Source organism: Rattus norvegicus, chromosome 11 (assembly GCF_036323735.1).
Source record: "Rattus norvegicus strain BN/NHsdMcwi chromosome 11, GRCr8, whole genome shotgun sequence".
In the NCBI taxonomy this organism is placed as follows: domain Eukaryota; kingdom Metazoa; phylum Chordata; class Mammalia; order Rodentia; family Muridae; genus Rattus; species Rattus norvegicus.
Genome location: NC_086029.1, coordinates 42,972,554 through 42,989,735, shown reverse-complemented (window position 1 = coordinate 42,989,735; position 17,182 = coordinate 42,972,554). Strand labels below are relative to the sequence as shown.

At 41.1% G+C, this 17,182-nt stretch overlaps 1 protein-coding gene across 1 annotated transcript in view; it reads left to right on the top strand.

The window, feature by feature from the left end:
- The window catches only part of Scaf4 (SR-related CTD-associated factor 4), a 56,040-nt gene that overhangs the window by 17,558 nt on the left and 21,300 nt on the right, over window positions 1-17,182 (top strand). The window contains 10 exon segments of the mRNA NM_001037347.2: window positions 3,153-3,236; window positions 3,921-3,965; window positions 6,270-6,431; window positions 7,799-7,934; window positions 8,428-8,567; window positions 9,118-9,267; window positions 14,376-14,569; window positions 14,850-14,958; window positions 16,185-16,580; window positions 16,984-17,057. Coding sequence (NP_001032424.2) covers window positions 3,153-3,236; window positions 3,921-3,965; window positions 6,270-6,431; window positions 7,799-7,934; window positions 8,428-8,567; window positions 9,118-9,267; window positions 14,376-14,569; window positions 14,850-14,958; window positions 16,185-16,580; window positions 16,984-17,057 — 1,490 coding nt within the window.

The following is a 17,182-nucleotide window of genomic DNA, read 5'->3' as shown; positions in this document are numbered from 1 at the left end:
CAAGGGTAGGGGTCAGGTGCAGCCTCCACAGGCCCATCCCAGCGGCCTTCCTCTTGTTCCAGCCAAAGTCTCTCACCTTTTCTTCCTGCCACTGTATTGCAGACATTAAATTGTACGACCATTTACCCATCAAAACATTGACAATAAGGACGGAGGACATAGCTCAGTTAGTAAAGTATTTGCAAGGAGGGACCTGAGTTGAATCCTCAGGATTTATTTAAAAAGCCAGACCTGCTAGCATGTAATTGTAAGCTCAGAATTGAACAGATAGCCGCCACCCCCACCCCCCACCCCCCACCCCCTGGGTTGCTGTCCAGGGTTTAGCTTGGTGGTGAAGGTGGAAGTGGAGGTGGAGGTGGAGGTGGAGGTGGTGGTAATGGTCAGGCTTTTGTTTAGTTTTGTTTTTTTAAGGTGAGCATCTCCTTAAGCAAGGCAATTGAAGTTGATGTCTGCTTTCCACAAATACACACACACAGTATTGTAGTAATTTAGGGCTGGGATGTTAACATAGCTAGCAACTTGTACCTTAGTACACTCGTATGTAACATGAAAACATGTCTACCTGACAAGGGCTCCTGGTGTTTCTCCCCAGATGATGTGTGTCAGAGCACATGGTTACCAGGGAGGCGTTTCCATGAAGGTAGGTTTGTATCTAAGGGAGCCAGTGCTCTAGAGAGCACAGAGTTTCTTTGACAAGTCAGTAAGATATTGGTAGCTATCAGCTTTAGAAAATGTTTAAAATCTCTAAATTTCACATTTTCCTAAAGCATTTTTCTCAGATTGCATCAAGTACAAATTCACAACTTGAAGAGTTAAGAAAAGTTGGTCAAGGAGAGTCAAGGTTGTTTAAAAAGAGGCTTAGGTGTCCTGGAAACCTGTGTTGCTTACTTACAGTTCTGAAGCATAAGCTAGGCATGGTAGCACACACTTTGAATCCCAGAACTGAGAGGCAGAGGCAGACTGGTCTCTGAATTCAAGACCTGCCTGGTCTACTCCTGAGTCAGGCACAGCCAGGATACACAGACCCCGTCTCTAAATAAAAAGCTTTAAAATGATTCTGCTGCTTCTCTACATGCAGAGTATGCTGTTTGCTGAGCTTTTGAGTGAAAAATTAACCCCCGAAGACATTTCTACTTACATGAAAACTTAACCAATTGGTCTTTGGAGTCACCCATGGGAAAATTCATGGGCTGTACAGGGTGGCTCAGTGGGTAAAGGTGTTTACAGGCAGCTGGATCCCTGGGATCCAGAACAGAAAGAGAAAACTGACTCCCTGGTGTCCTCCGCATGTGCACTGTGACATGCTCACATCATACAACATAGACAACTGTAATAAACAAAACCGTCATGTCTGTTATACCCTGGTAATTTCCTCAACGAGAAGACGAGGGTCTGTTTGCGTTCTGATTAGCCTTGGAGTGTTTGAAAAGGCTATATGTGCCTTTCTGGGCTTTAGGGTGTCACTTGACTCTGGTACTCTTTAGTGCAGCTCTTTCCTCTGCTGTATTGGACTTTTTTTGTATCCCTAGCTTCAGTAGGCTCTAGGTTCCCTTTTAGCACCTTTTTTTTTTTTTTTTTTTTTTTTTTTTTTGTGAAAGCAAATCTTAGAGGTGGTGAAGTCACCTTGCTACCTTATTCATCTCTTGTTAATCTTTTGCCTGGATATTGACGGTTGCTGTGTGAGAGCCTATGCTTTAATTTTTAAAATGATTATGACAGTTTCTTTTTACTTGGAGGCAGTAACATCTTGTATGCTCATTGGACTTTTTTTTTTTTTTTTTTTCCGGAGCTGGGGACCGAATCAGGGCCTTGCGCTTGCTAAGCAAGCGCTCTACCACTGAGCTAAATCCCCAGCCCCCTCATTGGACTTTAAAAGAAATGACTTGCCTACTATTGAAATCACTATGTACAATCTTGGCATTAGACAAATACTAGCTTAGGCTTCAATAAAATATACTCTTGAGCCACGCATTGACTATTCTGAAGCCCTTCGTCTAAAAATAGAGATGGAGACGATAGTAAACGGTGTTGTGTGTTTATGAGTCTATGGATTTTAAGTTGAAGTAGTTAAATTTGTTCATTGATTTACATAGCTTCACCCATCACTACAGCTTTTCTACTTTTCCATTTAGAGTCATTCTCAAGGAGAACCGTGTGTGTGTGTGTGTGTGTGTGTGTGTGTGTGTGTGTGTGTGTGTGTGTGTGTAGAGAAAGTTCAAGCTCAAGTGTCATGTACTTTAGTTTACTTCTCCCAGCTCTGAGATTACAAGGACAAGCAACCACACACCACTTTCTATGTGTCTTCTAGGGATCAAGCTCAGTCCTGTGCCCCTGAACCATCTCCCTGGGTGTTCTTGTTTTGGGGCAGAGACTATCCTTGGCTGCTTTGGAGCTCACAGAGATCTGCCTGCCCCTGCCTCCAAGTACCAAGGGAATTAAGGGCATGGGCTGCCACACTAGCACTGACCTCCCCAGACCTTAAAAACCTGTGCTTAATCTCAGGAGTTTGTGCTTGTAACCCTTCTAGTTCTGATTATTATTGCCTTAGTTGTGTTTAGTCTTTGGAGTAGAGAATATTGTGTGTGTGGTCATGGGGTTCCCTGATTGCTAGAACGATGTACTAAACTGAGTTCTGATTCTCAGAGGTGGGCTAGGTTTTAAGAAAAGAAATTTTAGGGTTGGGGATTTAGCTCAGCGGTAGAGTGCGCAAGGCCCTGAGTTCGGTCCCCAGCTCCAAAAAAAAAAAGAAAAGAAATTTTAAATTCTCACACTAGCATCATAGATAGTTGGAACTTTACAAGGCATTTTAAATTTATTGTTAAACATTTTACATGTTTATCTGAATGAACCTTAGGGTTATGGAAGTTCTCCAACATCTCAGAAAGATTTGGAACTGAAAATCTATAGCTTTTTTTTTTTTTAATGCTTTTGCCTCTGCATTCATACATTTTTTTCTTTGCTGTGACCTTCCTAAGTGATGATGCAGACAGACTGTAGAGTTGTTAGTGACATTGGATACATAGCCGGATTGACACATCGTAGTTACAGATGTTTGCTGTTCGCTTGGCTAATAGGTAGAAACGTCTGTGTAAAACAGTGGGAATTGACCTCTGAATTGAGTTTGTGAGTTATTTTTGTTTCTTGTTTTTAAGCTCTTCTCACTTATGGATATGAAACCACCCATCTCTAGAGCCAAGATGATTCTTATTACTAAAGCTGCTATTAAAGCTATTAAGGTAAGAAAAATATTTAATTTAGGAATACTTTTAATTGTTTAGTTAATTATTGGTGGCAGAGGTAGGGCATGAGGTGGTACGCACGTGGAGGTTAGAAAACCACCTTGAAAGTTCTCTTCCACCTTTACCTGGGATCTAGCTTAGTTTGCCAGCTTTCTATAACAAACATCCTTACCTACTGAGCCATCTTGCCAGCTCTGCTTTGAATTTTTTTTTTTTAAGTTTGTTAAACATCAGAATTTATCTTGTGAATTAAGTTTTGCTGAAGGTTTTTGGTACTACTGTGCATTTGCATTGTGACATCTATTCACAGCACTTTGCCATATTTCAATCCTTATAAACCAGCTTGTGGGGAAGGGGGAAGTCAAGACTTGGGCTATGTTACCCAAGCTCACATTTGAGTGAATGGCACAGTTAAGAAATAGTATTACTTAGTTTTGGCTCTGTTTCTGTCCCTAGTGAAATAACCTCATACCTTGATACATGAAGATTGATGAAGGAGTGTGTAGTCTTGTTTTGATTAATTCCTTTCTCGGGATTCTAAAGTTGTTGATTGTGAACTATTTCTAACGGCTCTTTGGGATAATTGCTAATTCTTTTAAGTTGGACATTTCAGGGTTTTGAATTGTGGAAAATACAGACATGTATAAACCGACTAATTTTGTTTTGTTTTTTTTTTTTCAGCTTTATAAGCATGTTGTTCAAATAGTAGAAAAGTTCATCAAAAAGGTAACGATTTCATTATTGCATCATGTTTATGATACACATTTATATATGTGAATTGAAATTTGAATGCATGCTTCTAAAAACCATTCTAGAAAACTTAGTGGGGTTGGAGCCATGGCTCAACCAGGTAAGAGCACTGGAGTCTCTTCCAAAAGACCTGGGTTCCATTCCTACCACCCACGTGGACTCCTAACACTTCCAGAATGTCAGTTTCAGGAAGTCCTATGCCTTCTTTGGGCTCTGTGGGCACCAGATATGCACATGGTATGTATGTATGTATGTATGTATGTATGTATGTATGTATGTATGTATGTATGTATACGTACACACACACACCCCGACAAACCACTCAATATATTTATGATAAATCTTTTGTTCTTAAGATTTATTTATTTCATGTATGAGTACACTGTCACCATCTTCAGACACACAGAAGAGGGCATCAGATCCCATTACGCACGTTGTGAGCTATAGTATGGTTGCTGGGAATGGAACTCAGGACCCCTGGAAGAACAGTAACTGCTAAGCCATCTCTCCAGCCCATGATAAATGTTTTTAAAAATATGTATTGAGTTATTTTAAGCATTTAGAAGTTTTAAAAGGTATTTTCCCATATTTCTACCATTCATTGAGTATTGGCAAGAAGGTTGGAGCTTGGCACTATTCTAGTCCTGAGAATAGTGTTTATTCCTAGCCCCAAGAGGCCTGCCTGTTCTATACTCTGCCCATCCACTCTGTTGACATTTAATTTTCAGGTGAGATTTTCAGATGACGTTACCTTTTATTTTTCCTGACTTTTCTCTGTTATCATCATGATTAAGCTGTTTTACTTGTATGTTGTCTTAAGTGTGTGAGGTGTGTGTGTGTGTGTGTGTGTGTGTGTGTGTGTGTGTGTGTGTGTGTGTAGCATGTCTTTTCAGGTCAGAACTGATAATGGTCTTAGGGTTTTTGTTTGTTTGGTTTTGGTTTTGTTGTTTTGAGACAGGGTTTCTCTGTGTAGCCCTGGCTGTCCTAGAACGAACTCTGTAGACCAGGCTAGCCTGGGACTCAGAGATCCACCTGCTTCTGCCTGTTGAATGTTGGGAATAAAGGTGTGTGCCATCACTTCCACGGTCGTCAAAGTCTTAATCCTTTTTGCCAAGAAGTACATAGTAGGTGTTTATATCAGTTAGAAGCTTCTATAGCAGATCAAAGGGCAAAGCAGTAAATGGGAAACTCGGAAGTTTACGTGTGCCTCCGCCTCCAGTTATCTCAGTATGTCCATCTTCGTCCACTTGTGTTTAGCTGATTCATGTGCATCTGTAAGAAAAGTGGATACAGTACTGGCTGCTGACTTGCCTTTCCTACTACGTGCATTGTAAACTTCTGCAAAATAACCCTCTGTGTGGTTGTTACCATGGCTTATTTAGCCAACATACATTTCTCTCTCCAACTTTTTACTTTGTATTTAAAATACTCTAGGGTTGGGGATTTGGCTCAGTGGTAGAGCGCTTGCCTAGCAAGCTCAAGGCCCTGGGTTTGGTCCCCAGCTCCGGAAAAAAGGAAAGAAAAAGGAAAAAAAAAAACAAAACTCTAGTGGCTGACCTCAAAGGGAGATGTACATTCATGTTGTTCTTTTTACATAAATCCTTACATCAAATAAGGCTTTATTTTTGTTGCTGAATTGATTATCTTTCATGAAGGGCTATGTCTTTTCCTACATAAATTCCCATTTTTCTAATGCTTGGTTAATTGTTTCTGTCAGATTTGTAGACCCAAATGAACCTTCCTCTTTTTATTTCTCTGGTAAAAATTTTAACAGAAGTAAAACTAGCATGTTTAATTAAAAGTATGTTTTAGTAGCTTCAAAAAGTTATTCCAGACTCAGAATAACTGAATTAATTGTAGGAAAGTGGGTTGGTAAAGTAGCTCTGGAAAGTTTTGGAGGTGAAGTCCAGGATCTGGGGAAACAAAGTCCTGGGACTTTGAAGTAGCAAAGAATGTCACTGTTGAAAAACCTGACAGCCAGATAGACAGACAGCTGGAGCACGTAAGCATCTTCTGCACAGTGCACAGCAGATGTGTTCAACTGTGAGCTTAGTATGTGTGAATAGTGGTGTCAGATGTGTTCAGAGCTTTTTTCCTTTTCTTTTTCCAGTTCCCGAGATGGTTTTATTGTGTAGCCCTGGATGGCCAGGAACTCACTAAGTAGACCAGACTAGGTCGGGCTCACAGAGCCCCACTCGCCTTTACCCCTGCCGTACAGGGGTTGGAGGTGTGCACTACTGATTTCACTTTCCTGCACTAAGCTTGTCTCCTCCCCTGCAGTGTAAGCCAGAGTACAAGGTTCCAGGCCTGTATGTCATTGACTCCATCGTGAGACAGTCTCGGCACCAGTTTGGAACTGATAAAGATGTTTTTGGGCCAAGATTCTCTAAGAATATAACTGCTACATTCCAGTATTTATATCTTTGTCCATCTGAAGATAAGGTATGGTTAATAACTTAACAGTTTGTGTTTTTGTTGAGCTTACTTTCTTTTTATATGCTTAAGTTCATGTTGTTTGAAGCTTGTCATGTTACTGGGTAATATCTTCATTACTGAATTCTTGAGTTTTAAGTTCAGTTTTTTCTGCTGTGGTCATTTCCTATTCTTGCTTCTGTGTGAAATGGTGCATTCACTAGGCCTCTACACAAGGACTTTTATAATGTTAAATTGTAGAAGGAACCAGAGTCATAGACCCTGAGCTGAGCAGAGCCTGCTGAAAAGTAGGGTGTGAGGAGTAACTTCTCAGTGGGTATAAAGCTTCTGCTAAAGCGAACAGCTATGTATCTTTGTACACTAAGAATTTCTAGAGAAGATGCATTACATGTTAAATATCCTGCAGTTCAAAGAAACTAAAAAGGTTTGTTCAGGAAGCATTATCTTACTTTAGAGAACATACTGCTAGTGGGCATGGAGACACATGCCTTTGATCTCAGCACTTAGCGGGTAGATTGCTAATAACAGCAAGCGAAGGCCGCTATGGAAACAAGACAGTGAGCAGCTCTGTCTGAGGGAAAATATTCATCAGGTTTTTGCCTACTGTGGAAGACCCAGAGTTGTTCTTCCCCAACATACCTGTGTGTAAGTGATTAATCTACAATAAGACTGCAATGTGCACGCACACGCGCACACACACGATTTCACAGAAAGAACATGAAAGATATGTTACCTGTACTCTAACTGGGTGGGAATTCACAGTAAACAATTACTAACACTAATGTAACCTGCTGCTTTAGTTTCTCTGAATTCTTAGGAAACTTGGTTTGTTCAAACTAAGAGAGAATAATGCTGTTTCTTCTTGTTCCTGTGTTAGGTTTAAGGGAAACCCTAAGGAGAAGGCCAGTTCCTATGCAGGCAATATGTAGGTGTAGGTGGGAACAGTTAAGCAGCCCTCTCCTTAGCTGTGAAAGGCCACAAGTTGCCCCTTGACAGTTTAGATCATCTCTTCTGTCTTCCAGAACAGAGTCTTAGATACAATACTCAGTAATGAGAATAGAGACACTTTGCTTTAAGAGGGGCATTGTGGGAATTGCAAGTGTGTGTGTGTGTGTGTGTGTGTGTGTGTGTGTGTGTGTGTGTGTGTGTGTGTTTAGAAATGGCTCTTAAAGTGTTCACCTTCTCTTTATTTGCCAGGTATGTGTTCTGTTTATGTTCCTTCATTGGATTGTATCACTGAGGAAAGATTAGAGTTTAACTGGGTGATAATTCTGATGGATTTTCTCCCTTATGAAACAGTAATTCTCTTTAAAATCAGATAGGATACATTATTTCTATAAATATTTATTGTATGTTCATTTTCTTACATATAACAGAGTAAAATAGTTCGTGTGCTAAATCTTTGGCAAAAAAACGGAGTGTTCAAAATTGAAATCATTCAGCCGCTTTTGGACATGGCAGCAGGAACCAGCAATGCTGCTCCAGGAGCAGAAAATGTCACCAACAATGAAGGTACAGTGACAGAAGCTCCTGCAAGTGCACTGCCTCTGCCTGCCTTCTGTCTGTGTGTCTGTCTGTGTGGTCCTGTTCCAGTTTGTTTCCTTTTGTCTTACCATATTTTCTTGTATTGTTCTTTAGCTGCCTGTTTGTTTTCAAAGGGTGTGGATTCAGATGAGAGGGAGGGAGGGAGGATAACTTGTCAGCACTTAACAAAAGCAAGCAAACAAACAGAAGAATAGTTTCTGTATGTGAAAGGTTTTGTTTCTTCGCTGGTAGAAATTCCCTTGGAAGAATTGATTTGCGTTTGGAAGGTACAGTTTTTCTTCCTGGAGTTTACTTTAGATGGGAATATGCCCTTTGTCATTTCTCATATAGTATAAGTCTTCGGTAACCACAATCAGTCCATCTTGCTGTATGTTAAACTAGGCAGAATTTTGTTTGAGCAGCAAAATTCAAAAGGCATTTTAAAGGGGAAGAAGTATGTGATACCCTTTGCTTTTTTCAGGCTCACCTCCACCCCCAGTAAAAGTCTCTTCTGAACTTCCACAAGCTCCCACAAACTCCATGCCTGCTGTCCCACAGCTGCCCAGCTCCGATGCCTTTGCTGCCGTGGCTCAACTGTTTCAGACAACTCAAGGCCAGCAGGTAAGCTGCTTGGTGACCGGATGCTGGCAGAGCTAGATGCCGTTCCTCTTGTTTCCATGTATCCTGAATTCATATGTATCTCCACCTGAGAAATGTCTTCTCCATCAGAGTAGCCTTTACCAGTGAGCTAATGTTTGGAGTCAGGGCTGCCGAGGAAATGTGAGCATAGAGAAGACCTCTTTGAGAACTTGAGAGCTGTTGGAGTGGCAGGTGTTGTTGCTAACAATTCTAGTACTGCTGATTGATTCAAGATGATATGGAGTGAACTTTGCTGTATTTCTAGAAAACCTACTGTCATAATTCAATGTGTTTTCTCTCCTCTTTGAGCCTTGATTGTATCGTTGGGATGGTCAACATACATTCTGACCATAAGCAATGTACACTGTAATGTGTTCACTCACAAACCCAGTATATGTTAGTCAAGGCTGGGTGCTTCCCGTTACTTAGGCCTGTGCTGTTCTTAGTCATTCTGAAGATTCTTTCTTTTCAGTAAATTAACTTTGATGATGTTGCTTTGTCCTGTGGTTTATCAGTTCTTCCGTTCTTTAAGCTTCAGCAGATCCTTCAGACTTTTCAACAACCTCCAAAACCACAGTCTCCCGCCCTTGACAGTGCTGTGATGGCTCAGGTTCAGGCTATCACAGCTCAGTTAAAGACAGCTCCTACACAACCACCTGAGCAAAAAACTGCATTTGACAAGGTACGCTTCTCTCACATCACCCCACTGTCTGTCTTACCCAGAGCAGCTTGTGAGACTTCTCTTCTGTAGCTTCCCTGGGTTGTTCTTTTGTTTGTGGTTTGGTGATTTTTTTTTCTCCTCAACATCAAAATGTTTATTTTTCCTGGTGTGTGATACAGGCTCGATATAAAACATTTACAGAATAAAGAAAAGTGAGCAAAAGGATATTGTTCACTAGCCCACTCGTCCACCCCTCCCACTGGTGCTTAGTGTCTGTTTTGTGTCTTCTCCAGAAGTAATGTACTGTGGGCCTGTGCTTCTGTGTGATCTTCTGTTAGGTCTGTCTGCATCCAGCTTGAACGGTTATTAAGATTACAGTAGACAAGGCATCTGAGGTTATCTATTTTGCTACTGATAGACATTTGCTGTTGCTGTGATAAACATAGTTACCATGTCTGTGACGTGAGTCCTAGGGGGACTTCAGCATCTTTCTTCTGTTTACTCAGTGGGCCTTGCTATCCTTAGAAATTCTGTTTCTGTGTGACTGTGACCAAATACCCAAGAGAGCAAATTGAAAGTGGGAAGATCTATTTTGATTCTTGGTGTCAGAGAGTTGAATCCTTGGCTGCAGCAGGACCAAGTGGCAGATGAATCTCTTCAGTTTTTAAGGGGAAGGAAAAGGACCTGGACCAGGTGAAGCTTTGAGAACTGTTCCCCTGGTGGCTTTCTTACAACTAACTACACAAATTTTCTCCACCACCCCCCCCCCCAAAAAAAAAAGAAAGAAAAAAGAAAAACAATCACACCACCAGCTGGGGACCAGGGTTGAGCATGAGCCTGTGGAGGAGCAACTGACAGTAAAACACACTAGCTATACTGAAGGTGTGCCTGGGCTGTGTGTCTGCAGGGTTATACCGCATGGTTCTTCTGTCTCTCATGGCTTTCTTAGGGTTATGGTTGTCTAAAAGTTCTTGTTCTGGTTTCACATAAAAAAATAGAAAATATATATTTGAAAATCATAGCATTAAATGACTTGCTTAATATCATGGTCTCTAAAATTTATGATTCTGTCTAATATAAGATAAAAACTTTATCACCGGGGTTGGGGGTTTAGCTCAGTGGTAGAACGCTTGCCTAGCAAGCACAAGGCCCTGGGTTTAGTCCCCAGCTCCAGGGGGAAAAAAAAACTTTATCACCAGTACTAAGTAATTATGTGGTAGGTGAATTCCAGTTTTCATTATTTTATCTTAGTGATTAATGAGTTACTACTGACTTTAAGAAAGATTGGGTTAAATTTTGAGTGGGGGGGAAAACCTCACAGGGGGCTAGAGAGGTGGTATAGCTAGGACGTGCTTGCATTGTGGTAAGCATAATGACTGCGGTCACATTCCCAGTGCTGTGTGGAGTTTGCTGTCAGACGGTCTAGCCAAGTTTATGACCCAGAGAAAGACCAAAGACAGTTAATGAACATACCCAGCCTAGAGCTGGTGAACACACACACACACACACACACACACACACCCTTCCTGAATTTGTGTTTGTAGGGAGAAACAATACAGAGTTATAAAGTAGACTGGTTTGAAAAGGTACGTTTGAATGTGTGTGCGCAGGTCTGGTTCCGTGTACAGGTGAATATAAATCCCTTGTTATTTATCATTTGGAAATCTGTTTGTGCATTATATTTGTCTCTATTCCTTCTGGAGTGGAGTTTTTTACAGTATGGTTTAAGGTTTTGCTAAGCGTATATATTTATTTTACTTATTAAAATACCTAATTTACCCTTTTTTTTTTTAATTTACTATGATGTCTTACTTGTGTTCATGTTTAGTGCTTGTTTGGTTGGTTGGTTTTTGGCCAGCGCTTTGTCACGCCAATGTTTATTTTTGCATCTTGATGGTTGAAGTAACATGTATCTGGTGCTGGGGATTGAACTAAAAAATCTTAGCATATGCAGATTCCTGAGCACCCAGGACATAAATAAGAGGGCACACTTATTTCCAAATGTACCTCTACTTGACTTTCTTCTTTTTCAGGCTTCGCTGTGCTGTTGACCTTAGGTATGGGTTTTGCAAATAAACCACAAGTGGTATCTATGGTCGGGTAGATAAATGGAAGGGAAGATTTTTCTTAGATTTATTTTATATGTATGAATGTTTTACCTGGGTGTATATACATGAACCATGTGAGTGCCTAGTTCCTGTGGACATCAGAAAAGGCTTCAAATTCTCTGGAACTGGAGATAAAGATGCTTTTTGAACCATCATATATGGGTGCTGGGAACTGAATTGGGTCCTCTCTAAGAGCAGTCAGTGCTCTCAACTGCTAAGACATCTTTGCAGCTAATGAGATTTTCTTAAAGAATTAGTTTGTGTACGTATAGAAATTAGCAAATTTAAGGTTTTTTTTCAGGTACATGAGCAGGCTCTAAGTCCATATAGCGTTAGCAATGTAGACCTTCCTGAGAACATCCCAAAGGGCAGCAGGCTAGAAACTGGGGCAGGTTCTGTGCTGTGTTCCCTGGAAGCCCTTCTTGAGGAAACAGTTCTTGGGAAAGATCATGTCCAGATGTCCGGGGGCCACTTACTTGCTGCGTTCCTGGTCTATTGACGTGATCTAAAATATTTTACCTCTGCAGTAATTGCAGTAATGTCTTTTTTTTTTTTTTTTGTTGGACTTAACAACTGGTGCCTATATTAGATATCCAAGTTTACACAAAGTCAGCCATCACAATGTACTTGTTGAGTAGACAGTATCATAAATGCCTCCCTTTAGCTTTCAGATGTACTGAGAGTCTCTCCTACAGAATGTTCATTTACTTCAGTAAATGGTTTTCTTTGTGTAGACTTTGGGACTTTTTATTTCATTCATACTTGGGTTTCTAGTCTTTGGAATCTCTGGGTAGTACTGTTTGTCATTTTCTGCACCATCTGTTGCTGTTGCTTTTCTTCTTGCATACGGCAGTGGGGTTTTTTTTCTTTTTAACTAATATTTTTTTTCATTTATTAATTTATTATGTATATATACATCATACAGCTTTCTGCCTGTGTGTATGTGCCTGCAGGCCAGAAGAGGGCACTAGACCTGATTATAGATGGTTGTAAGCCACCATGTGGTTGCTGGGAATTGAACTCAGGACCTCTGGAAGAGCAGACAGTGCTCTTAACCGCTGAGCCATCTCTCCAGCCCCCACGGCAGTGGTTTCACCTGAAGGAATTGTTTGCAAAAAAGAAAGATTATGTGAGGGCGATGGTGTGGATGTGCATGCTGTGTGCTGTGCTCTCCATTCAGTAAAGCCTGTTTTAAGCTAGACACTGGGAGCACTTTTATTCAGATCTTTCTACACCTTCCATTTCCTCTAAAACTGGAGAGTTTTATAATTGTTTCAAATCTTTTTTCAGATCAGTATGTATGAATATTAAAATTGAAAAAAATGTATCTCTTTAGTACCATAAGATAAACTAGTATATCTGCATAGTACCCGAAATACAGATTCTATTCAGAAAATACCAACTGCTCTTTGATAAAGAAGTTTGCTACCATGTGTGGTGGTGACATACATCTTTAATCCCAGTATTTGGGAGGCAGAGGCTGGCAGCTCTGAGTTCGAGGCCAGCTCAGTCTACAAAGAGAGTTGCAGGATAGCCTAGGCTGTTACACAGAGAAATCCTGTTTCAGGGGGGAAAAAAAACGAAGAGTTTTGCTACGTCACCAAACACTCTTTACACTTTGTGTCGTTCTTTGTAGTGTGTTGTCTAAGGAAGCCCCTTCCTTTGTGACTTAGAAATCCGTTCATAATGTACCCTAGAGTTTCCAGGCAGAACAGCTTAAGAAATGTGAGTTAGGAACTGAAGTGGAAACCAATGTGCTTAGGCATAGCTGGAGAGAAAAGTTAGCTGGATCTCCTGAGCCTTTTCTATGTAGAGTATGAAATCAGATCTATATGACATGTTTTATTATGATTACAAAATATATAATCTCTTTAGAAGAAGCCACAGTAACTGTTCAGTATATTACATTCCCTTTTTAAAATAAGCTTAATTCTTTTTAAAGTTATGATGGGAGTGATTTACATATGGGGCGGTACACATGGAGGTCAGAACATTTTTTTTTAAAGATTTATTCATTTATTATATATAAGTACACTGTAGCTGTCTTCAGACACACCAGAAGAGGGCATCAGATCTCTTTACAGATGGTTGTGAGCCACCATGTGGTAGCTGGGAATTGAACTCAGGACCTCTGGAGGAGCAGTCGGGTGCTCTTAACCGCTGAGCCATCTCTCCAGCCCGAGGTTAGAACGTTTTGAGTAGTCTTCTTTTTCCCCTCCCACCTTCGCTCAGTGCTAAGGATGAACTCAAGGCTTACAAGACAGGTAGCTTACCCATTGCACTGGCCCAATAAGTCTTATTTTAAAATTACTGCTCTAGTTCTATGAACTTACAGATTATGCAGGTTAGGTTTTTGTTGTTGTTGTTTAAGAAAAGTTTGGGGGTTGGGGATTTAGCTCAGTGGTAGAGCGCTTGCTAGGCCCTGGGTTCCGTCCCCAGATAGGCAAAAAAAAAAAAAAAAAAAAAAAGAAAAAGAAAAGAAAAGAAAAGAAAAGTTTGGGAAAATTGGTGTGAGCTATGAAGTTTTGAGAAAGAAACTTTATAGTAAAACAGCTGAAGAGACTCTTGGCCCTGTCCTACACTGTAATTTTTTTCTTTGATTATAACACAGGCGTATGTGTTTATAGGGATAGGGTAAAAGTCTGCACTGCAGCTGCCTGAAAGCATACACCAGTTAACATGTGCACCGGAAGGTCAGTCTAAGCAAGTTGGATATTTTAGATAAGTGTACTGATAAATTTACTATGATATAAGCAGATCAGGAAAAAAAAAAACACTACTTTTATAATTGGAAAAGGGAAATAGAATTTAAACTTGTATTTTTTTTTTTTCTAACCTGGCACTTATGGCAAAATTGTCTATCTTTGGACCAAGAGCCCCAGAACTTGCAGGAGAAAAAGAAATTGTGTATACTGAATGTATGGTAGGGGTATGGCTGGTGCAAACGTGTTATTTCTGTAAAGTTTCTTGTTAGTGACTCCGTCTGTGTTTTAAAATGGAACATTTCCGTACACGTTACAGAAGCTGCTTGACAGATTTGATTATGATGATGAGCCAGAAGCTGTGGAAGACTCGAAGAAAGAGGATGCTGTCGCCGTTGCCACCACAGCCCTTGCCACGGCTGCACCTCCTGTGCCCGCTGCAGCCACACCTGCTGTTGCTCCTGCTGTGCCTGCGTCCTCTGCTACCTCTCCCCCTCCTCCACAGGCGCCATTGTGAGTGCTTCCTGAGCCTGATAGTAACAGTTGCAAAGCATAATCTCAGCAACAATTGGGATTAAAACACAGTGCAGTGCAGTCTCTGTTTTATAAAATTATATTAAAGAAATTTCTATTGGGAATAGTGTCCTTATCAGAGTTAGACATTTTAAAATGTGGTTTTTGCATTGTACTAAATTTGTTGATTGCCTATTAGTCCAGAGTGTTATTCCGCCCTGTAGAAGTGACTTAGGGCATTCAGTGCTTTAGTGGGTAATGAGTGCTCACCTCATCTTAGTGGGTACCCTGGAGACGGCATGCAGCAGCCAGCGTACACACAGCATCAAAATGTGGACCAGTTTCAACCTCGAATGATGGCACTGCAGCAGGATAGCATGCAGCATCAGGTATGGGCATTTTCTTGGATTGACCTTGTACTTCTGAGCACTGCTGTGACTACAGAATCTGCTAAGGAGAGCAGCAGCTCCAGTGAGCACTGTGGAGGGCCAACTACCTTGAGTTGCTTTTGATTTACAAGTGTGTAAACATGATATCACAATCTAATAATAATAGGTATTTTAATTAAACTAATTTAGTGACATTGACTCTCTAAAGAAACTTCCTAGTGACACAGCACTTTGCTAGTCTCTTTCCTGCATGCTGTGGTGATCAGATACTACAGAGAGCCTTCTGTTCCTTATGTAGGTTGTGTTGGTGTTTACACTATGCAACAAAAGCATGTATAGCACACCAGAGAGTTACAGGAATACTGTAGGTTCACTTCACTATGAATCTAAATTAGGGGTGAAACTCACTCCCATTATAATAATCCTTGTAGAGAGTCTGTGGGGATATGTCAGGGGGCCCATTGGTAACATTTCTAGAATTGTGTGCTTAATTGGGTGTGGTGTCAACACATAGCATAGCATTTGAGTGCATGACACAGGAGGATCCTATGTCTCAGGCCAGCCTGAGCTGCACTATATAAGACCAGTGTTCTTTGTTTTGCATTGTAGACCAGCCTGGTCTTTAACTCATGTACACTCTGCTGCACACACCATCATGCCTAGCAAACACAATTTTTTTCAAGGAATCAAGAAACCACTTCTTAAAGCTAATTTTTCTTCTAAAAAGCTCAATTACTGTTTAAAAGTTGAAAGAAGAAATTCTCAATCAAGCCCCTCCTTGGCTAAGGTTAGCCTGTCATTGCCACCTTGTGTAAATAAAGCTGCACCTTACTTAAATCACTGTTTACAATTCTGAATGAGGGGCTGGAGAGATGGCTCAGCGGTTAAGAGCCCCGACTGCTCTTCCAATGGTTCTGAGTTCAATTCCCAGCAACCACATGGTGGCTCACAACCATCTGTAAAGAGATCCGATGCCCTCTTCTGGTGTGTCTGAAGACAGCTACAGTGTACTTATATATAATAAATGAATAAATCTTAAAAAAAAAAAAGAATTCTGAATGAGTTAAGGAACTTGTCAAGTATGTCATACTTGAATATATAATGATGGTTTAGAAAAAAGTTACACATAAACTGGGTAGCTTTTCTTAATTAAAATGTATTAAAGTTTTTCAAAACTATTTTTGTTGCTGTTACTTAATAGATTTAATGCTTCTTTAAAACCAAAGGTCCCACTTCCTCCTAACGGACAGATGCCAGGATTTGGGCTTCTCTCTGCACCACCTCCATTTCCTCCCATGCCTCAGCCCGGGATGCCCCAGCCCGGGATGCCTCAGCCCGGGATGCCTCAGCCTGGGTTGTCTCAGCCTGGGTTGCCCCAGCCCGGGATGCCTCAGCCCGGGATGCCTCAGCCCGGGATGCCCCAGCCCGGGATGCCCCAGCCTGGGTTGCCTCAGCCTGGGTTGCCCCAGCCCGGGATGCCTCAGCCCGGGATGCCCCAGCCCGGGATGCCCCAGCCCGGGATGCCCCAGCCTGGAATGCCTCCAACTCCACCAGTACAGCCAACTTTCCAACCTACTTTTCAACCACAAAATGAACCCCATTCACAAAAGCCACATCAGCAGGTAATAGTCTATGAGGTTGGTCTGCACACTTTCCTTGTCGTTTGTTGCTGTTTGTTTGGGTGTCACTCACTAGTTCTACCCTGGGTGCTCCCAACAGTTTAGTGTAAGTTCCATACCACAGCACTATCAAGTGTGGGGGTTGAGCTAGAGGAAGGAAGAGGTTCATTCAGCCAGTGCCTAGTTTACAGTGTTGGTTGGTGTTTTGTTAAAACGATATGTGATTTATACAAAGTAACTTCCACAAGTAGAGAACTTCCCCCTTAGTTTGCAAACACTGTGAAAGATTTTGTTTTTTATTAATGGTGACTAATAAACATTTGATCCGAGAACCAAAAAATTAGTATGTATGTGTATATCTTACAGTTTCTAAATTTCTGATTTTTTCCAATTTTTTTTTTTAAAGGAAATGGAAGTAGAGCAGCCTTGTGTCACAGAGGTTAAGCGGCATGTGCCTGAGAGCAGAAAGTCGAGATCCAGGTCAGCATCCAGGTAACTTAAAGGATGAGCTATGGCTCTGATCTAAGAAGACTGGGAGACCTCATTGCACTGCTGCTTCTTGTTGTTTCTCTCGTTGTTAGATAGGGTCTTACTGTATAGCCCTG